Source organism: Mastigoproctus giganteus, chromosome 1, assembly GCF_048544385.1.
Source record: "Mastigoproctus giganteus isolate SK-2022 chromosome 1, ASM4854438v1, whole genome shotgun sequence".
NCBI classification, from domain to species: Eukaryota; Metazoa; Arthropoda; class Arachnida; order Uropygi; family Thelyphonidae; genus Mastigoproctus; species Mastigoproctus giganteus.
This window is the reverse complement of record NC_143575.1, coordinates 106,967,432-106,990,532: the sequence shown is the minus strand read 5'-3', so window position 1 is coordinate 106,990,532 and position 23,101 is coordinate 106,967,432. Positions and strand designations below refer to the sequence as shown.

Sequence of the window (23,101 nt, the reverse complement as noted above, 5' to 3'; positions counted from 1 at the left end):
AAATTCCGAGCGTGATGGTTAAAAAGAAGGATTTATTGGACTTTGATAAAGGACAGATTGTGGGTGCCGATGAACTGGTGCCTCGATTTCCCAAATAGCTGAACTGGTGCTCGCACGTATGGGCTGTACCAGCAGATGACCCATACGGCATCCTCTTCTAACCAAGATTCATTGGTGTAAAAAACTCGCCTGATGCAAAGAGCATGCAAGTTGGCCGTTAGAAGACTGGAAGGAGGTGTGCTGGTCGGATGAGTCACATTATTTACTCCACACCATGGATGGTCATTGTATGTTGTGTAGTGGTTGTATAGTGTGGGCCATGTTTCACTGGCAGGAACTTGGACCCCTGGTGCATGTGGAACAACATATCACTGGTCTCTGCTATCGTCAACAGCTTGCTGACTGTGTACACCCTGCTATGTTACACTTTTCCCCAAATAATGATGGTATCTTCCAAGATGGCAATGCACCAAGCCGTTGGGCACTTGTTGTGCAGGAATGGTTTGAGGAACACAGTTCTGACTTCCAGTATATCGATTGGCTTCCGAACTCCCCCGATATCAATTCCATAGAGCACTTGTGGGACACTATGAAAAGGCATAACAGGCATCTGGATACACCAATCACCTCCATACCTGCATTGCTGGCCGCATTACATACAGCTTGGTTGGCCATACCTCCCAAACGCTTCCAACATCTTTTTTTGAATCAATGCCAGGTTGGATAGCTGCTGTACTGAGGGAAAAGGAGAACCTATGGAGTATTACGTAGGTGGTCATAATTCAGTGATCACTCAGTGTATATTGTCCTATTTCCACAGAGTCTGACAGCTGTTTTAAACACTGCTTTTCTTTCTGTCTCATGTTTTTTTTTCTCTTTCTCTCCACATCGTGACCTACATTGGTCTGTTGCAGTTGTTTATGCCATTCTGCTTAGAGGGGACTTAGAGGGGAACAGGTATCCTGTGTGTTATCAGACACTCAGCCTAAAACACTGATGGATCCAATATCTCTCTATTACAGAATATTTAGGAGAAGTCCGGTTGGCCTGCCTCCCTAAAATCCACTCATGCACACCTCGATGGTAAGCCCTGTTACGTCACTTAGGTGGCAACGAATGTGTAGAGTGGTTCTTTTCAAGACGCCTGGTCAGCGTGAAGAGGAAAAGACCAAACCCTCCAGCATATGACAGCACGACAAAGCAAATGGCCCTCAGTCCCCAGCAGCTTTCACTCTCCCTCTTACGGCAGCGAGAGGATCAGAGCGGAAGCAGAGGGTGCTAAGAATCTCTGGGTACGACCAGGCTGCATGCACGGAAACTGAACTTGGCCTGTTATAACGTAAGATCACTCATCGGTGAAGACAAGATGTTAGAGCTGGAAAAGGAATTAGAAAATGTGAATTGGAATATCATCGGTTTGGCTGAAACAAGAAGAAGAAATGAATCACTTATAAGTTTATCAAGTGGAAATCTGCTGTACACCAATGGAAACAGTGAAAGGAGTGAAGGTGGAGTTGGCTTTCTGGTCCATAAAGATATAAAAAACAACATTTTGGAATTCAAAAGTACATCACCAAGGGTGTCAAGACTACTACTCAGGATTTCTAAGAGGTACAAGCTAAAGATTATAATGATTTATGCACCAACATCGAGCCATGATGATGAAGAGGTTGAAGAAATGTACACCGAAATTGAGAGTCTTCTAGATGAGCAGAAAGCTCACTACACTATTATTATGGGGGACTTCAATGCTAAGTTTGGAAAAAGGCAAAACAGCGCAGAAAGAGGAATTATTGGAATTGGTGAAAGAAATGAAAGAGGTGAAAGACTTGTGGAATTTGCAGAATCTCAAGGACTGTCAGTAATGAACACTTTTTTCAAGAAAAGGGTGAACAGAAAGTGGACATGAGAGTCCAAATGGAATAACAACTAATGAAATCGACTTCATCTTCACTAACATAAGATATATTGTGAATGATGTTACCGTCCTGAATAAGGTAAATGTTGGAAGTGATCACAGAATGGTAAGATGTACACTTGATATAGATGCAGGAAAGGAAAGGAAAAAACTGACTCGAGTAAATAATACAAAGGTCTTTGAGATAACAGAGGAGGAGAAAAAGCAGTATGTACTGGAACTTTAGAACAAGTTTGAGCTTCTGCAGACTGCTCAGGACCAAGATATCGATGAGGAATATTACAACTTTCTGAAAGTGATAAAGCCCAAGAAACCTATAGGGAAAAAGAAATCCAAAGAAGAAAAAATTAGTCAAGAAACACTTGTCACGATGAACCGAAGACGACAAATGAAGAGCAAGAAAAACACTGACAGGGAGAAAATTGAGTATACTGAGTTATGCAAAGCCATTAGAAAAGAGACTCAGAGAGAACATAAGAAGATCTAACACAAGAAAAGTTGAACAAGCATTAAGGGAAAACAAAGGATTTAAATCAGCAGCCATGAGCAATAATACAGAAAGACAAATGATACTGAAACTGAAGAATAGTGATGGTGTACTTATAAACAGCAGAGAAGGCATAATTCAAATAGCAGAAGACTACTATAGAGAATTATACAAGGAGCGAGGGAATGATGTCAGCAGTGGGGAAGATGGATTGCAAAGTAGCAACACATACGACATACCCAATATTCTTCCTGATGAGGTAGAACATGCATTGAAGAAAATGAAGAATCAGAAAGCCCCGGGGGAAGATGAAGTTACTGTAGAGTTGTTAAAATTGGGAGGAAGAGACATAACACAAAAACTGGCAAGGCTCTTCACAAAGTGCATTAGAAAAGGTGTGACGCCTAAGCAGTGGAATAATGCAATCATAATTTTGCTGCATAAGAAAGGAGATAAATCAGAAATTGGAAATTATAGACCAATTAGCTTGTTATTCCACATCTACAAGTTGTTCACAAGGGTCATTACTAACAGATTAGAAAGAATACTTGATGAGAATCAACCGAAAGAGCAAGCTGGCTTTAGGACAGGATTCTCAACTATGGATCACCTTCACATAATATCACAGCTAATGGAGAAAGCAAATGAATATAAAACACCATTATGCCTGGCATTTGTGGATTATGAAAAGGCATTTGACTCCATACAGCATAAGGCAATGTTTCGGGCACTGCAAAGACAAGGCATAGATACCCCATATTTTATGATTTTGAAGAAAATATATGAGAGTGCTACCTCCTTTATTAGACTAGACAAAGACAGCAGGAAATTTCAAATTGAGAAAGGAGTTCGACAAGGAGACACAATATCTCCGAAGCTGTTTACTGCTGCCCTTGAGGAAGCTTTCAGAAGATTAGACTGGTCGCAGAAAGGAGTCAGTGTGAACGGAGAGTACCTAAACCATTTACGATTTGCAGATGACATTGTGGTCATAAGCCACGATCCCAAAGAATTAGAAGAAAATCTTAATCAGTTATGCACAGTTAGTAAAGATTTTGGACTAAAGATGAATATGGCTAAAACAAAAGTAATGATGAACAAGTATGCCATAGAAAGGGAAATAATGATTGAAAAAGCAGTAATTGAAAAGGTGGAGTCATATACTTATCTGGGACAAGTTATTAGCTGTAATAATGATAAATGGCTGGAAGTCAAGAGAAGAATAAATTTTGGATGGATAGCATTCAGGAAATATAGTCAAATACTGAAGAGCAATATCCCAGTTTGTCTGAAACGTAAAATAATGAATCAATGTATACTCCCCACCATGACTTATGGAAGTGAAACTTGGGCACTCACCAAAAGAATGGAAGAGAAGCTGAGAACTACACAGCAAAGAATGGAACAAATTATACTGGGAATCAGACTGTTAGATAAGAAGAGAAACACATGGATTAGGCAGCAAACTCAAGTAAAGGACATTTTTATCAAAACTAAAGAACTAAAATGGTCTTGGGCAGGACACATAGCTCGAAGACATGATGACAGATGGACTAAGTAAATAACAGAATGGTACCCAAGAGGAGCTAGAAGAAAACCTGGAAGACAAAGGCGGAGACAAAGGCCATCACAAAAACAAGAAAAGATTATCAATACTCCTTTATCTTTCCCACCAGATAATTCAGAAAATGTAAGAAGAAAACAAACAAAGAAAAGATAGGTAGTACAGGAAAAAAAGATTGCAGAATCAAATGGACACGGATGCAAGAAACCAAGGAGAGAAACCAGTTCTCGAAATCTTCGCTGAAGAAGAAATGGATACGGGTAGACATACGGTTTCAAAGAAAGATACGGTTTCAAAGAAAGACAAAACCAAGGTAAACAAAGTTAAATCAGCCCCAAGGAAGCAATACGAGGAGATGGATAGATGAAATTCATGAGTTTTCGGGTAGTAAATGGATGGCCAGTGCTCAAAACAGAAGGAACTGGAAAGTTGCTAGAGAGGCCTTCATCCTGCAGTGGATTGCAAATGGCTGATGATGATGATGCCGCCATTCTGCAAAATATAATGGTGGTACGTTTGTACTACTTATCTTCGAAGTTGATAAAGAAGTACATTGTAAGCTTCATAGTGTATATTTTGTTTTTATCACTCAGTATTTATCTGTATGTTTTATTTTTATCTGTCATTAGCATCTATTCTTTATAAAGTTTCTGTTATATTGTACTTTTTTTTTCCACTGTATTATAATAAAACTTTATTTTATATTTTTACATTTTGTTGGTAGTTTATAAGATTTGTTTCAGTATGTTTATTCCCGACACACAAGGCCTTTTTGCTGACATCTGTATATAATTTATAACTTTCTCTTTAACAACCATATTGTTGTTTAACAAATGACCATAAATTTCACTTTTATTTACTCGTTGCGAGGCATTTTTGATATTTGTCTGAGTAACTGAAGCATTGTATTTTTATTAAATATGTCCTTATTGATGTGTACTCTATAGGGATTATTTTATTTTTACTTTTATTTAGTACTAGTAGTAGGCAGAGTAGCAAATTGCTTTATCACATCAATTCCCCGCCTCCTCTATTTGTATTTTAATAGTTTCTCCTTTCTTCCTTCCCATATTAACTATTGTAGTATTCTACTTCTATGCAACCACTCTAGTGTTTTCAAGTGATATCTGTCCTCCAGTAATATCCTGAAAACACACAAAAATATTTTTGGCTTTTATTCTGAGTTCCATCATATGACTCTATTGCCCTGTTGAAAAAAAAAATATATATATAAATTTTTTAAACTCTCAATGCATTTTATAAGTCATTGTTTCGTAATTACCATAGTACCTGATGTATTTCTTTTAACCAGTATTTCATAATGCTTTTTAGAGTTACCATTAAGGATGTAAATATTCTTTCTTGTTTGTTTTTTTTTTTTTTTAGTTGTAAAACCTACTAAGTTTGCAGATTTGTTAAGACTTTGGATTGATCAAGGAATTGCTGACATTTCTGTCTCCAGAAATTGTTCGCGAGTTCAGTGGGGTATTTCTGTTCCTGGTGATCCTTCCCAAACTGTGAGCTAATGTAGTTTTTCCTTTTGAAATTATTATTACAGAAAACAATACAGTTGGTCATCGACTTACGACCGACTTCTGTTCTGACTGACAGGTCGTAAGTCGATCTGGTCGTATGTCGGCCATATATTTATTAACCGTATTTTTTAACCTTTCTAATCTTTTTATCATCTTTATAATTTATTTTTATAATCTTTTAAATTCTTATCATCTTTTATTTTTCATTTTAAATACAGTATTTTATCTTTTACTTAGCGATACTGTACATACCTTCGTTTATACGCCTAGGCTATCTCTCTCTATGAGGTTAAATTCATACGTTCTCTACATTTTAATTGGTTTATTATTCATACTGTTTATAAAAATACAAAACTACAATCTATAATTATATTGTACATAATGTGAAAAATAATACTGTACATAATGTACTGCAAACACAAAAATACAATCAAACACAAAAATACAATCTAAAATTAATGTAAAAATTAATACAAATGAAATTTACAAAATCAGTTTTAATCTTTGTGTGTGCTGGGTTGTGGATCGTCAGGGTCATGTTCTTGGGTTGAGGTAGAAGATGTTTTCTTGATGAGGAACATGCTGAGCTTTGTTTGAACAGTTTGTTTCTTTTTTTCTTCATATATCTCACGATAGCAATGCACAGCATCTTGAATGATACGTTCAACATTTGTAAATCGTTTGACATTAGGGTCCATTGCTTCGAAACTGGCGAGAGCTTTATTCGGTTGCGAAAAAGAATCTGATAAACCCTTTGCAGTGAATTTCTTTTCTGGCTCTTTTTCTTTCTCTTTTTCTTCTCTTCCTTTTTCTTGTGCCACTCTCTGTGTTTCCAATTGATTGAATTTCCAAGTTGATTGAATTGGAAATTCAATCAATTTTTGTCTCACAATCTAGAAACTCCTCTGTCTTATATTTCACATTCTAATTTAAGATTTTTTGCAAGTTTAACTATTTTTTCTGTAATCATTTCCAGCTCCTCTCCTTTTTCAGATCCTTCAAATGTAGTATTCGCATAACATTTTAGACACTTTTTCCAAATTCCCGACATACAATTCTTTGTTACACATTCCCATGCGGTTGAAATATTCTTGATACACTGAAGAATATTGTACTGCTTCCAAAAGTCTTGCAAAGATGAATCAACATCAGAATCTATTGCTTCAATGGCTTGTGCGAATGTCGTTCTGAGATAGTGAGCCTTGAATGCTGAAATAGCACCCTGATCCATGGGTTGAATAAGAGCGGTTGTGTTAGGTGGCATAAAAACCACTCTAACATCATGATGAAGGTTGTCCAGGTGAGGGGGTGGCCAGGGGCATTGTCCATAACCAATAAAATCTTGAAAGGGATACCTCTCTCTCTGCACAATATTCACAAGCCTGGAGAATGAAGCAGTTCATGAACCAGTCTTCGAACAGTGCTTGAGTCATCCAAGCTTTAGGGTTTGAACAGTAATAAATGGGCAGTGTGTGCTTGTTGATGTGCTTAAATGCACGAGGGTTTTCTGAATGATAAATGAGAAAAGGCTTCAGCTTAAAACCCATGGCATTCCCACCAAGCAACAAAGTTAACTGATCCTCAAAAGCTTTGAATCCTGGCATCCTTTTTGCTTCTTGGTGTATGTACGTACGATTAGGCATGTGTTTCCATTGCAAGCCGGTTTCATCTATGTTGAATATTTGTTCCAATAGATAACCTTCTTCTATGATTAGAGTCGAAACTATCAACAAATTTTTTGGCTCCATCTTCATCTGCACTTCCTGCTTCTCCTGTGACATGCACAAAGCAAATCTTTTTTTAAAATGCTTAAACCACCTAGTACCTTGTCGATCAATTCGGCCCTGGAAAGATTGTGCAAGGCTCAAGGGGTAGAATTTTTTTCAGCCTGGACTGTACTTGTTAACAGGAGAGATTGCTTCTACAGGGATGGGATACACTTAAATAGAAAGGGTGCAAGAATATTTGCTGATGCTATCGAGGCAGTGTTAGGTGGGTCGGAAAACTGCTAGCTTGGGTGGAGACAAAGACCAATAGATTGACAGTAGCCACTAGCAGAGGTGAAAGAGATTCTTGCACTGCTTCTATGAGAATGAGCAGAAGCCTGAAAAACAAGATGCATGGTATTTCAGAGACTGCTGGGAGCCATTGCGGTACAAGTAAACACATGGGTTGTGTTAGGGTAGCTAAGAATAGAAACAGGTGCAGGTATACTTGCGTGTACACCAATGCTAGGAGTTTAGTAAATAAATTTGATGAATTTGAGGTATTGCTCAAAACATCGAAGGCAGATATTGTTGGGATATCAGAGACGTGGTGTCACACAGATATAAGGGATGCAGAACTGCAATTTGGGGAGTACAACGTCTACAGAAAGGATAGACAGGATAGGAAGGGGGGAGGGGTTATGCTATTAGTTAAGAAACACATAAAAACCAAGGAAGTGAAGCCAGTCGACATCGCTGGACAGTGCCGTGTTGAGTCAGTTTGGTGTGACATAAACATTGGGAGATCAAAATTGTGAGTAGGAATGTGCTATAGGCCTAATGACTCAGATGAGTATAATAAGGAACTGTTTTAATTCAACTCTAGCAGTAAGCTACAGAATCTTGAAATAACTGGGAGTAAAGTGGAGGAGAAACTGTTGAAGATAAACACAAGAAAGGCACCCGGGGTGGATGGGATCTATCCAGTTATATTAAAGGAGGCAACAAAGGAAGTAAGCAAACCCTTAACCATAATTATGAGAGCTTCCTTGGACTCAGGGGAGGTACCCATAGACTGGAAATGTGCAAATGTGACCCCAATTCACAAAGGAGGATCAAAGGCTGACACAAGTAATTATAGACCTGTGAGCTTAACTTCTGTTCCAGGAAAATTAATGGAGGCACTGGTTAAAGAAGCACTGCAGGATCATTTAGACAAGACTTCAGATATAGCTCAGACACAGCATGGTTTTGTTAAGGGGAAGTCTTGCCTGACCAACTTGATTGGATACTATGATGCAGTCACAAAAGAACTGGATGCAGGGAATAAGTTTGATATTATATACTTGGATCTTAGAAAGGCTTTTGATACTGTTGCACATGGAAGACTGCTACACAAATTGGAGCAGTGTGACATTGGAGGCAAATTGCTGCTATGGATAAAGGGGTGGTTGAGGGGGAGAAGACAGAGAGTGGTAATCAATGGACACTGCTCATCGTAGACTGATGTTATTAGTGGAGTCCCTCAGGGCTCAGTGTTGGGTCCATTATTGTTTTCTGTATTTATAAATGATATTGATGATGGTATATTGGGCTTAATGTCCAAGTTTGCAGACGATACAAAGGTTGGCAGGGTTGTCAAGGACACTACTGACACTATGCTGCTGCTGCTGCAGCAGGATCTGGATAGGTTGAGCAGATGGGCTGAGAGGTGGCAAATGAAGTTTAACATTGACAAATGTAAAGTACTACACATGGGAAACAGCAACCCCAGAGCAACGTATCAACTCTGTGGTACTACACTGACAGTGGTAGAGAATGAAAGGGACTTGGGGGTGGTTGTGCAGGCAGATATGAAGTTCTCTGAGCAGTGCAGGCGGGCTGCAAGAGTAGCTCATGGAGTATTGTCAATGATATACAGGAATTTTTCCAGCAGTGATAAGGAGGTGATTATTCCATTGTGTAAGGCGATGGTCAGGCCACACCTAGAGTACTGTATACAGGTCTGGAGGCCTCATTTCAAGAAGGATGTAGAGCTGCTGGAACGAGTACAGAGAAGGGCAACAAGATTAGTGAATGGAACAAAGGGGTGCTCTTACGTAGAAAGGCTTAAGTTTTGCAAATTACAGTGTCTGGAGACTAGGCACCAGCGAGGTGATCTGATAGAGGTGTATAAAGCCTTGAATGGTTTAAGCATGCTCAATGGTGATGGGATTCTTCCTCTAGCTCAGAAAAATCACCTGAGAGGGCATAAATTCAAATTGAGGAAAGACAGATGTAGGATAGACGTGTGGAAATTTGCCTTTAGCCAGCGGGTGGTTGGTTGGTGGAACAGACTTCCATCCCTTGTGGTGGAGGTTGATAGCGTAAATAAGTTTAAGGCTCAGCTGGACAGGTATTTTGAACGAACAGAGGGGTGAAGTGGAAGTGGTTTTTTTTTTTTTTTTTTTTGGCTGATGCTGCATAAGCTTGCTTTCTTGCATCAAATGCCTCTACTAATGCTAATGCTAACTAGCCTGAAAATCTTCTGCGTAATCGTCTCCAGTGCATGATTTTAAACTCTGAAACAAACGTCTAGCCTTCGCTTGCACTGTGTGAAGGCTCATGGGTGTATTTTTTTGTATTACTCCATTTCATGGATGGGTCCCTGTCGTTGTTTGATTATAATTGTAGACTTAATAGATGCAGAACCTTTCACAGCTTCCCGAATTCTTTCTTTGTCTTTAAGTATCATCGATGCCGTGGAATGTGATAACTTCAAGTCACATGCTATCGTATTCACTTTCTTTCTGCCTTTATACTGCTGGATAACTTTAATTTTACACTCTAAATCAATAGTTTTCCTTGACCTTTTAGCTGGCATATATGTAGATGAAGGCATTTTCCTTTTACTAAACATTTTATGGGTATTTCAGTAGAACTTTAATTAATACACCACATGCAACAGATGCTTGAAAGCGACTGAGTGTATGTGCTTGGTGGTGTCCTCAGGCCTCCCGTCATCAATGTGCCTCCTCACCTGGGTTATGGGTGTCCTCAGTAGTGACTTCCTGATTTATTATTAATTTATTTATTATTTATATTTTTTGTGGTCGTAAGTTGACGACCAAGTGTAATTACAATTAAAAAGAGAAGTATTTGTAAGATAAACTTCATTTATTTTAGTTGATGTGAAATCTTGCTCTGGAAGTCATGGTACTATAACCTTTTAAAGTTTGTACTCAACATGGGGAAGCCATAATATAATAGTAAACATGATTTCATTTTGAGCTATTTAGATTGCTAGAAAATTTGTAATCCTACATATTGGGTAATCATTTAAACTGTATGCTGGCAATTTTTCTCTTAAATGGGAAGCATTAAGATGATGGTCTTTCAGGACAGCATTATCAAGTCGAGTGTGCGCTTTCTTTTTTGATGAACAGTTAGTGCTATGAATGCTTTGATGAACAGTTTCAGCACCTAATGGTAAAATTCATAATTATTCAAAACTCTTATCTCTGGATCTGTTGGAGGAAAGAAAACAGTTCTCCAACAGTACTTGAAGTAAAAAATGCAAACATTTCTGTTTGAAGATTATTTTATATAGGATTCAGAGATTTTTGAATGAATGCAGTTTGGAAGTTGGAATCTTGAAAGGCAGCCATTATAGCTACAGTAAGAGAAATGTAGGATCTGCATGTGCGATAAATGTGTTCAACTAAGAATTGATGCTACATCATTTCATGGGTACAGACCTGTATTGCATTTGTAGGAGGCCATTTGGCATACCTGTCATCATATTGCTGTATTTCACATTTTTTAACATGCATTAAAAAAAAAAAGTTCTTAATTTAAAGTTACAATATAAAGTTAAGAAGAATGCACAAAAATGCAAAACTTTGTGGGGAAGGGGAGTATTGGTATATTAGTTTTACTATAAGGAAGGCCAAATGAAGTGAATGTTTTCTTCAAGGCATGAAAGTGAATATGGGGTTCAAGCCCGTGACTACTGAATACAGTGCTGTTTGTTGTATTCTCTCTGTCTTGTGAACTGCTCTGACTGTGTGGTCATCCTGGAGTATAAACAGAAAATTTATTTATTTTTTTAATAGTGAAAAAAAAAATAATAAAAATTAAAATATAATAGAATAACTATGCTGTTCCCATTTCCACAAGACAACGTTCCATTTCTGCTTTAAACTTAGCCGGACTTGCTGCCGTGACTGTACTGGGAGGCAATTTATTCCATTGTTCGACATCCACTGCCTCTAGGTGAACTCTTATGAGATCCAGTTGTCCCTGAGATTTTGGGCCCCAAGTGCCAAGCGATTCTGTGATCAAGTGACTTTTCGCTCTGAATTAGCGCTCTTTCTTGAAGTAGAAATCGTTTCCTTATTTAAAGCATTTATTAACACACAATTAAATAATCCATAGTAAAGAAAGCAATTTTACTAGATTAAGAAGGAAAGCAACCTTCTCTTTCCCTTTTATTTTCTGTTATATCTTAATTACTAACCTCCTAGTGCTTGGTCACAGGGCGGCACTGCTCCTGCCTCCACGTGGCAGGGCTGGTAACCTGGAAGGGAAAAGCGCTCCCTTTCAGGGCGAAATGGAGCGAACTGACTCCAATACCCAGGAATCCACTGGGTCAACGGACCCGAATAGAACTGATCCAAGATATGAGAAATCTAGTTCTTTCGGAGACGCCTCTAAGACAATCAGAAAAGGCGATAGAAATGACTGTCTCCCCAAAGAGATTAAAAACTGACTCTCAAGTTTTAATTTCTCCAACATATATTATTGTACACTCAAATACTGAGAAAGCGGTAGGACAATTGTCACCCTTTCTCATACAAAAGACTCTTGAGAGTTATGTCGGCCCACCAAAACAAGTTAAAAGACTAAAATCAGGTGACATTTTGGTAGAAATGGCCAATGCTAAACACTCAGAAAAATTATTACAAATGACAACCTTTGCAGGAATACCAGTAATAGTATCCCCACACAATATATTAAATACTTCAAAAGGTGTCATTACGGAATGGGACCTTCTAAATGTGCCCGAAGAGGAAATTCAAATGGAACTTCAGGAACAAGGAGTCATCAGTGTTAAAAGAATTACAATTAAAAAAGAAGGGATAATCACCCCCACCAGGAATCTGATACTCATATTCAACACGCCTAAATCACCCAGATCAGTAAAAGCTGGATATCTACACTGCAATATAAGACCGTACATCCCGAATCCTCTCCGTTGTTTCAACTGTCAGAAGTTTGGTCACTCACAGACAGTATGTAGAGGAAAATTAACATGTGGAAACTGTGGTTTGCAAGAACATGCCACTCCTACTTGCACAGCTGGAAACCATAAATGTGTAAATTGTAAAGGAGATCATACTGCATATTCAAGGGAGTGTGAAATTTCGAAGAAGGAAAAAATGATACAAAAATACAAAGCAGAAAATGGAGTTTCATATCAGGAAGCTAAAAAGGTAATTACAATAAATATAGCAAACAAACCTTCTTATGCGCAGAAGGCTCCGGAAATTAAACTACCCAATTCAAAATGTTGTGGCACACAAACTGATGTTACAATCCCCCCAGGAGAATCCATCTCAGAATGGGTTCGTGAGTTTTACAAACCATCTCCATCACAAAAACAAGAAAAGATTATCAATACTCCTTTATTTTCCCACCAGATAATTCAGAAAATGTAAGAAGAAAACAAACAAAGAAAAGATAGGTAGTATAGGAAAAAAGATTGCAGAACAAATGGACACGGATGCAAGAAACCAAGGAGAGGAACCAGTTCTCGAACTCTTTACTGAAGAAGAAATGGATACGGGTAGACCCTATTTTTCAAAAAAAGACAAAACCAAGGTAGACAAAAATAAATCAGCCCCAAGGAAGCAATCCGAGGGAACATCTAACCCCAAATGACAGATACGATTATCCAATGGAACTGTCAAGGTTTTTGCTCAAACACTAATGATGTTATTCTCATCACCCAGTACCACCCACTAAGTATCTGCCTACAAGGAACCTATTTAAAACAACAGGATAATAGTATAATCAAAAATTATATCACATATAGAAAGGATCGCATAACGAATGGAACAGCGAGAGGAGGAGTTGCAATACTAGTTAACAGACATGTCCCTTCCCAAACAATACCATTGAACACACCATTAGAAGCAGTTGCAGCCCGTCTAGCAATAGGCGTCAATATTACCATAGCCTCAATATATCTACCCCCTAATCAAGAATTCCGATTTAAGGATTTCGAAGAGCTGATCACTCAACTACCACCTCCATTCTGCATCTTAGGTGATGACCTAAAGGGACATCACCCACTATGGGGCGATCACAAAATAGACCAGAAGGGTAAGCAAATAGAAAAATTAATTGTCGAGAACAACCTAATGATTTTAAATGACGGCACACACACATATTTCCACCTTCCATCAAAAAGCAGTTCTGCAATAGACTTATCAATCTGTTCCCCAACACTGTTCCCTATGACTAAATGGAGTGTGCACGAGACTCCATTGAGCAGTGACCACTACCCCATTATTTTGAAAATCATGGAAAAAACGCCATGCCAAACCAATAGGCACCCCAGATGGAAAATATATGATGCAGATTGGGAAACATTCAGGTTACTAGTCAAGTTAGACTGCAACATTATTAAAAGAGAATTAGTACAAACATCAGTAACCTATGTTACTGATAGTATGCTTCAAGCTGCGGAAAAGACAATACCTAAAACATCTTCTAACATCAGAATATATCCAAAACCATGGTGGAACAAAGAGTGCTGGGAAGCTAAAAAAGAGAGAAATAGAGCCTGGAACCTTTTTCGCAAAAATCCAACAACAGACAATCTGATACAATTCAAGAGAGCCAGAGCCAAGGTCAGGAAAGTGCAAAAAATAAGCAAAAAAGCTGCTTGGATGAAATTTGCATTCACTATAACTATTTCCACACCAGCTACACTTATCTGTAAAAAGATCAGAAGGATGACCAACAATTCTCAATTAAACCACTCTCCATTGCTAAATTGAAAAGGACAGTTGGTTACAAATACCTTAGATAGTCAATGTGCTTGGTGAAAATTTTTCGAATACATCTGCTAATTGTGCATACCCCATTGCTTTCAAAACGTACAAGAAAGAGGCCGAAAAAATAAAATTAAACTTTTCTACCAATCAGTGTGAACAATACAACTTGCCACTCACGGCAGCAGAACTAAAACAAACTCTGCTACAGGTGAAACAGCGCAGTCGGTCCTGATGAATCCATTATGCAATGATACAACAATTAGATGAACAGTCCCAATTAGCCCTGTTAGATCTATACAACAAAATATACCTTGAAAATTCTTTCCCAAACAAATGGCACCACACAATAATACTAGCTTTCCCAAAACAGGGAAAAGATCTCTCAGACCCACAGAACTACCATCCCATAGCTTTGACTAGCTGCTTAGGCAAGATCTTAGAGAAAATGGTCAACAATAGACTAACATGGTATCTAGAAAATAATGATCTTCTCAACCCAGAACAATTTGGCCTTAGAAAAAATCGCTGTACCTTGGATGTACTTATACAACTGGAAAATCAAGTAAGAAATGATTTTCTCAGGAAACCACACCAAATCATGGTTAATTTTGATATTCAAACGGCATATGATACCATGTGGCGATATGGTATACTTAAAATGTTACATCAACTTGGCCTTAGAGGATATCTACTCCTCTACATATACAATTTCCTTAAGAATTGGACCTTCCAAGTTCGAATGAACAATACACTTTCCAATATATTTTATCAAGAAGAAGGGGTCCCTCAAGGATCTGTACTTAGTGCCACACTTTTTGCAGTCCACTTCAGCACAATAATAGAACAAATCCCAAACAATATCTTTACAACAGTTTATGCTGATGATTTCAGCATTTCTTATCAAGCGCAGCATGTGAGGACAATAGAACGGCAATTGCAAGTAGCCATTAACAGAGTCATAAAATGGACAGAAAGAAATGGATATAGAATATCGGTACAAAAGACTGCATGTATACATTTCTGCAGAAAAAGGAATCTTATCCTGACCCAGAACTCAGGCTGAAAGAACAGATCATCCCAGTTAAAAATAGTGTCCGTTTCTTAGGATTAGTTTTTGACAAAAAACTGACTTTCCTAGAGCATATCAGTCACATAAGAGTCCACTGTTTGAAGAAAATGAACATCTTGAAGGTCCTATCAGCTATATCCTGGGGAGCAGACAGGACAATCCTACTACGTTTATTTCACCTTCTCATTCTGTCTAAGCTAGACTATGGTGCCCCAGTCTATGACTCGGCAAGACCTAGTGCCCTGAGATGGCTCGACCCGGTACAACACTGCACACTCCATTTAGCCCTTGGAGCTTTCCGCACCACCCAATTGATACATTTCTCAAGAACCTCCTCTGCAAATCAGAAAACAAAATCAATTACTCTCTTATGCAGCTAAAATAAAATCCTTACCAGATCACCCTCTACAGAAAACTCTTTTTGCTTCTGAATGGGAACAACATTATCAGCAACAACAAAGAATCAATAAACCTGCGAATGTGAGATTAAAAAACCTTCTTCTCAGTAGAGATCTTAACCTAGATAACATAAATCCGCTGACGAAGCAGTCTACTCCACCATGGATAATCAGACAACCTTTATGTGACTCCTCCTTCCACATTTCGAGCAAACAGATCCTTTCTCATATAAACCATCAACAGCTGCATGCTGCTTATAAGGCACAATTTTCAGATCATTGCTTTCTATATACAGATGGATCCAAAACTGATTCTCATGTGGGAGCGGCAGTTTACTTTTCTGACATCACATTGGCCCAAAAACTCCCAAAAGACTGTAGCATTTATACCGCAGAACTGCAAGCCGTTATGTTAGCACTAGACGAAATCGACCATTCAAGTTTTCAAAACAGCATAATTTTTACTGACTCCCGTAGTTCCATGATGACAACACAAAATATCAGTTCTAACAAACATCCTCTACAACAGCAGATTCAATAGAAAATATCAAAACTCCTTGAACAACGTCGTAACATTAGATTTTGCTGGATTCCAAGCCATGTTGGAATACATGGTAACGAGCAAGCAGACAGAGCTGCCCAAGAAGCCAACAACAACAATATTTCTGCATCAGAATATATCCCTTTCTCAGACTATAAACACGTTATTGATCATAGTGGGATACATCACTGGCAGCAGCAATGGTAAGTACTTACCATTAACAAATTGCATCAGATTAAAAGATTACTCCAACCATGGAAATCCAGCATTCAGAAAAATAGACACGATGAAGTGATACTTGCTAGGTTAAGGATAGGACACACGTATTTCAGTCACTGTTATCTTTTGCGAGGAGAGGATCCCCCCTCTATGCCCTATCTGTCACACACAACAAACAGTAGAACATGTACTGATTACTTGTCCAGCTTTTGCAGATGAGCGCCGAAACTCCTTCAAAGAGCTAAACAAACATCACTCCCTCACTCTCAAAACCATACTGGAAGATAGAAAAAATATAGCAGATGTTTTTCAGTTCGTCAAGAAAATAAATAAACTAAATATTATCTCTAAAGCAAGCTATAGTCATTCTCTGTTACTCTTGGAAATCATTAGCAGCAATATACGAATTAAAACAAAACCATTATATAAAATATAAAATTTTATAGGCGCATTTTAGCTGCAGTAGCTCTTGCGCCAAGAATTCTTAAATCAAATCAAATCAAACCAAACCTGAGATTTTGTTTGTTTCCCATAGTTTCTGTCTTACCTATAAGGGAAAACAGACCTTCCTCATTCATTTTACTCAATCCCCTTGGTGCCTTATACATCTGTTGCATCTTCCTTTAGCTATCTTATTGTAGACTTTGTAGACACACTTTTTGAGCTGTTCTTCATATGTACATTACTTTGCACTAATTGCCAATCAGCCTCCCTTCTCAGAACCCTCTCCAGAAGTTTTTTTTTTTTTAAATGTGACCTCCAGATCTGAATACAGTATTCCAAATGCAATATAACCATTGCCTTATAAAGAGGCATAGTGTCATTCTTCCTACTGTCAAAGTCTTATAAATTGGTTTCAATCTTTCTAGCCACCTAAGAAGGCATATTTTATACTTCATAGAAAATTTCATGTCTTTTTTGCCTTGAACTACTTTTAACTCCCCTTCCCCTAGCTATTTCCAGGATTTGTTTTCTCTGAATGCATAACCTTACATTTAGAAGCATTAAATTTTAGTTGTAATTTTTCTGACCGTATATTCAGCTGACCCAAACCTTTTGAAGAAACATGGCCTGGCTCAGGTTGTTAACCACCTTTCCCACCTTCAAGTCATTGGCAAAGATTTGACAGCTTGCCTTGAATATCTTTGTCAGTGTCATTTATTAAAATTAGAGTTAGGAGAGGACCCAACACCATTCCCCTGAGGGACCCACTTGTTACACTGGTCCACTCCAAAGGCTGACCATTTATGATAACTGTCTGCGTATCTTTGAGACAGCCTACAGTACAGCATAAGATCATACCATAACTCCAACTTCTTCCAGTGTATATATATAACAGCTCTCAAGTGCTTTACTAAAGTCTAGATATTTTTTTAAATTCATAAAATAAGAATTATACAAGGTCTTAATCACGTGCCACATTTGTAGCCTTCAAAGAATATTAATATGGACCATTAAATAATAATATCTACAAATAATAAATTCTTTTTAATTACAATGCATAATATTTGTTGTAATCCATAATTGATATTTACGATTTGTTATACTGCTCCTGTTAAAACAATGAGACATTAATCACTCAAAGAGAACTAATTCTGGTTTGTAGTATATTTTTAAATGTGATCCATTAGTCTTCCTTATAGTTTTAGTTTTTATTTTCTTATCTTTTACAAGTTTAATAGAGATCTATTCTAACTGTTAAAATGTGTTTTCTCAGTTATATTATTTTTCACAGGTTAGAATTACATTAGAATCATTTAATTTTTCCTATTTTAATTTTCCTATGTTAGAATAATTTAATTTTAGTTAACAGGTTTTATAATACTAATTGTTCTACATTTTTCATAAAGAGGTTTACATTGTGTGGGTTCATTGAATGAAAGATCCTGTTCAAATATTGGAAGTCAAAATGATTAGCTATTGAATGTGAGGGTTTAAGCAATCATACTGATTTCTTCATCTGTTCTTTTGACAATCATGCTAAACTATCATGACACTGCCAGTTTTGCTAAAAAATTTTTGCTGGTACATTCTTTACATTATTATGTCTTCTTTACTATTGTTTTTCCATCAGGAATGGCATAAGTCTGAATTTAACTTAGTGACATTTCTGCTCACAAGAATATCATATGCCATTCTGCAGATGTTTTAAAAAAGACAACGATTGTGTATTCGTCTAAAGTCAGATTTAGATATCAATACATATTGGATATAAAAATGAGATAAAGGGATAATTTGTTATTTTATAATATCCCTCTGCAAAAAAAGTTTCCATTTTTTGCAGATCATGACAAATACGATTGTATTTTGTCATGATCTGCAAAATTATGTGACAACTGTTTGTTTATTTATTTATTTTTTTAGATTTATGTTTGGCTGGATGCTTTAGTAAACTATCTGACAGTAGGAGGCTATCCAAATCCTGGCTTTTATTGGCCTGCTGATTGTCACATTATTGGCAAGGACATTCTCAGGTATACTTTTTATTCTGTTTAATACATAAATAAAGGACTGTTTGAGTTTTGACCTTTATTTTTTTAATTGTTACATAACTTAGCTGATTAGCAGAGATATATATCTCATCAATTAGCTAAGGGATGTTGTTCCTGATGTCTTATGCAAGTTATTTTGAGAACCTTATTCCTGAGGTAGCTAGTATAAGATACTTGCTGATAAGAGCAAAATCCTGGTGACCTCGTGATCTGTTATATGGCTTAGAGGCCACCATTATGTTTGCATAGCTGAATGTACTTGATATTGTCTTTCAACATTTTTTTGTAATATACCATAGCCTATTAACACCCTGTAATATAAATATTGAATGTATTATACCATGTAATATAAATATAAATGTGTACTGCCTTCTATGATGGTGTGCATCAGCAACTAGCAAGCTTCAATTTAATGAGAAGAAAATCAGTTCATTATGTTTACAGTTGCATTATGGGATGCTGATGTGAATGTACTATAATAATTAGAGATGGACAAAGGATGAATGGAAAGGGTACTTGATTTTTCTAGTAAAGCTGTAAAACACTAAAAATTCTATATCTGTTCTATTTATGTTTGAACCATTCTTACTAACAATCAGCTATTAATCCCCTTTTTACAGGCTTATTCTATTAAATCAGTTCACTTCTACAGTGGTGGACAAAAAATCTGCATCAACCTAAAAAAAAATAACATTTGCAGTAAATGTATTAGATATTGCTTGACTACAGTCATTTTGTTTGTCGCAAAGCAAAGGTATTATGCCAGATAACGCTTCTATTGCATTAGACAGTAATTGCAAGGCATTGCATCAGCTGTTTCTATAAATATGGCATTGGAAGGGTATACGCTCCCATTAGTATCCTGTTTTGAGGTGGTGTAATCATGGCTCCATATGTTCAGTTGACACCAAGAAAAAAAAGTGTAGCTGTTGTTCTGTCCCAGGAAGGGCTTTATATGTGTACTATGGCTGATAAAATAGGCTGCCACTAGTATCCTGGGTGCTGAAATTACAGCATAAAACCGGTGGTGTGAAGAGAAGACCTGGATCGGGCCATAAGAGAGTGACTATGCCTTCCCAAGATCGATATTTGAAACGGCTGTGCCTTTGCAATTTTTTTTTTTTTTTTTTTTTTTTTTTTTTTATGAGAAATTGCTATGCTAGCTCCTAAACTAAAACTAAACTTAGACTTTGAGATGACCTCTGGTGTTGAAACAGGTGCACGAACTATCCAAAGACAGCTTTCGGAATGTGGTCTGCATGCCAATCAGCCCAAGAAGAAGCCTTTGTTGACCCAACAAATGAGGAAGAAGTGACTTGCATGGGCTAAAATGCATGTTTCATGGACAAAAGAGCAATGGGCTGCATAACACTGTATGGGGATGCATAACAAGCAAAGGGGTGGGGCAAATTAAGTTTATTAACGGAACAGAAACCTACTCTGCTATCTTGGAGGAGTGCTTGAAACCCGTTATTAGGGATCACCACACAGATGTCCAAAACTGCATTTTTCAACAGGACTCAGCACCTTGCCACACAGCAAAATTGGTAAGTTTTATGCTATTTAGATTTAATGATGAGTTTGTCTTCTTGTTTCACAAGGCTTAAAACATACTTACACCAATGTTTTTCCTTGTTTTTCTCTCTTAAGGTGCAGTGGTACCTCAGAAATTCTGGCATTACAGTGTTGGACTGGCCCGGAAACAGTTCAGATTTGAACTCTATTGAAAATTGCTGGTACGTAATGTCGTCTAAAATTGCTCAGAAGAAGCCAACAAGTAAGATTCAGTTGCAGGAGAGTATTGTAAGGGTGTGGTACCATGGAATAGGGCAACCACATATCCAGAAGTTGATTAACTCTATGCCAGATTGTGGCAAGGCTGTAATTGCAGCTTGAGGAGGAACAACAAAATATTGAGGACTTATTTTGCTGATTTACAGTACATAATACTATTCCATGACTTGTCATTTACGTAAATGCAATAAAATGTATGTATGTTTGGTTGTCATGGTTGCCATTTGCATGATGTCTCATATTTCCATTAATAATGGCAAATATTTATGGCAATTAGATATATCAGGTGGAGTCTTGTTATTGGATTTCATTCACAGAGATATGTACCTCATCTAACAAATGCATTTCGAACATTTCTGCAACCCGCAACGCAGCGCAAAACACATTAATTGAAAAATTCACAAGGATGCAGTTTTTTTGTCCTCCACTGTAGTTATTTTCATAAATGAGGAAAAATTATGAAGAATTCAGATTTTACATTGCATAAATGACTAATAAACTTGTCATCATAAAGAAAGTTTTGAAATTGTACTTTACAACATTTAAATCGTAGAGCAAACTTTTCAAAAAGATAATAAAAACTAATATTGATTCCTAAACATTGAAAATTATCACTCTTTTCTTCCTCCCCCTCTCTCTCCCCCTTTATGTTTTCAAGCATATCATGAACTTGATTGCAGTGCTAACAACCATCAGTGGAGAAAATGAGAAACAGGCAAACACACATTGTTCATATATTGTTTATTTTCAACATTGTGTGGTGAGCATATGCATCGAAAACTAGGTATACATGTATAAACAATGAGTGAAATTCTTAAATAATTTAATCAACAAATCCCAAAATATACATTGATTTAGGCTTTAAGGTAAGTATAATGCTAATTTTTTTTAGCATTAGCATTAGCATTAGTAAAGGCATACGATGCAAGAAAGCAAGCTTATGCAGCATCAGCCAAAAAATTAAAAAAAAAAAACTCTCCCATTTCACCCCTCCATTCATTCCAAATGCCTTTTGTTTGTATTTATAGAAACATCATTAACAAAACCCAGTTCAGCATAAAAATAATGAATATTATTATAATTTAGTTCATATAAAATTGATGGATAAATTTGCTGACTGTTAAAATATTTACTGAGAGTAACAAAGTTCTCTTCTTTTTTTGACTTAAACTTATAAATCAAAAAGAAAAATTGTAAGTTCTTTTACTTTTTGTAATTAAAAAATTAAGGAAGGATGTGACACTGATTACATTCCTCCCTTCTTACAAATGAAAAAAAATATAATGTTTAAAAAAATAATGTAGTGTATAATGTAGTACAGTAAGGCCTCAATATACATACGAGATGCTTTTCAGGACTTCTTATGTAAGTCAAGTTTTACATAACTAGGGAATGACTAATAAAATATTGCTACTATATGCCTGATATGCCGGAGCAGCAGTGCGTAGCACATGCTTCTTGATTAGACCGGGGTTCGAGCCAGTGAGCCACCAAATATGGGGGATGCGGAAAGGTCAGGGAATGACCACCGCATATCCCCGGAGCAATATGGTCTTAGTTGCTAATGCTCCTAAAAAAAAAAAAAAAAAAACCAAAACCCAAGCCTGATATGCCAAAATTACAAAACCCACATAATGTCCTCAGAAGAATGAAGAAAAATAGTTATATACCATAACAATTAAAAAAAAAATTATCTGGGGACAGCAGTCAACTAGCTGGAGTGGCACATAAGAAAAGAAAACATATTGGAAGAAAAAATGCATATTACTGTACTGTAAACACTGATATGTATTTCACAAGCCGTGTAGGCTTTATAATGGCTACTAAAGGAATCAAAACCAAACTGTACATATTTAAGAAAATTGGTCTAAACCACAATGAATCAAAGTCGGGTGATTAACTGAAGATAACTTAAAATGTACCTGAAACATTAATAAGATACATTAATCACAGGGTGTTGTAGGCTGAGTAGAGGTCAGGGAGGTAGTACTCTTGACACGAACGTAACATGAACTCTTTGATCTTCATCTGCTTCACATGCTTTTTTTTTCTCTTCATAAATTTGGCAATAAGCAATCTTGAGCTTTTCTTTCTATTTTCAAGAAATGTTCGGTGTTTTCATCCATTCCATCAAACATAGAAAGACCTTCACAAATTTTTCGAAACACTTCTGCCATTTCTTTTAATTTAAACTCCTTCTTGGGTTGCTCCGATTCCTTAACAGATTCGGCTTTCCCTTGCTCCTCAACTCTGCGTGTTCAACTGGGCTAGGTCTTCTTCTTATAAATCTTCACCTTATTTGTGCACAAGCTCTGTGCACAAATGAGGTGCTTTG

At 37.0% G+C, this 23,101-nt stretch overlaps 1 protein-coding gene across 1 annotated transcript in view; it reads left to right on the top strand.

The window, feature by feature from the left end:
- The window catches only part of MetRS-m (Methionyl-tRNA synthetase, mitochondrial), a 197,439-nt gene that overhangs the window by 101,071 nt on the left and 73,267 nt on the right, over positions 1 to 23,101 (top strand). The window contains exons 8-9 of the mRNA XM_090382639.1: positions 5,356 to 5,486; positions 18,845 to 18,954. Coding sequence (XP_090238765.1) covers positions 5,356 to 5,486; positions 18,845 to 18,954 — 241 coding nt within the window. The remainder of the gene's footprint in view (positions 1 to 5,355; positions 5,487 to 18,844; positions 18,955 to 23,101) is intronic.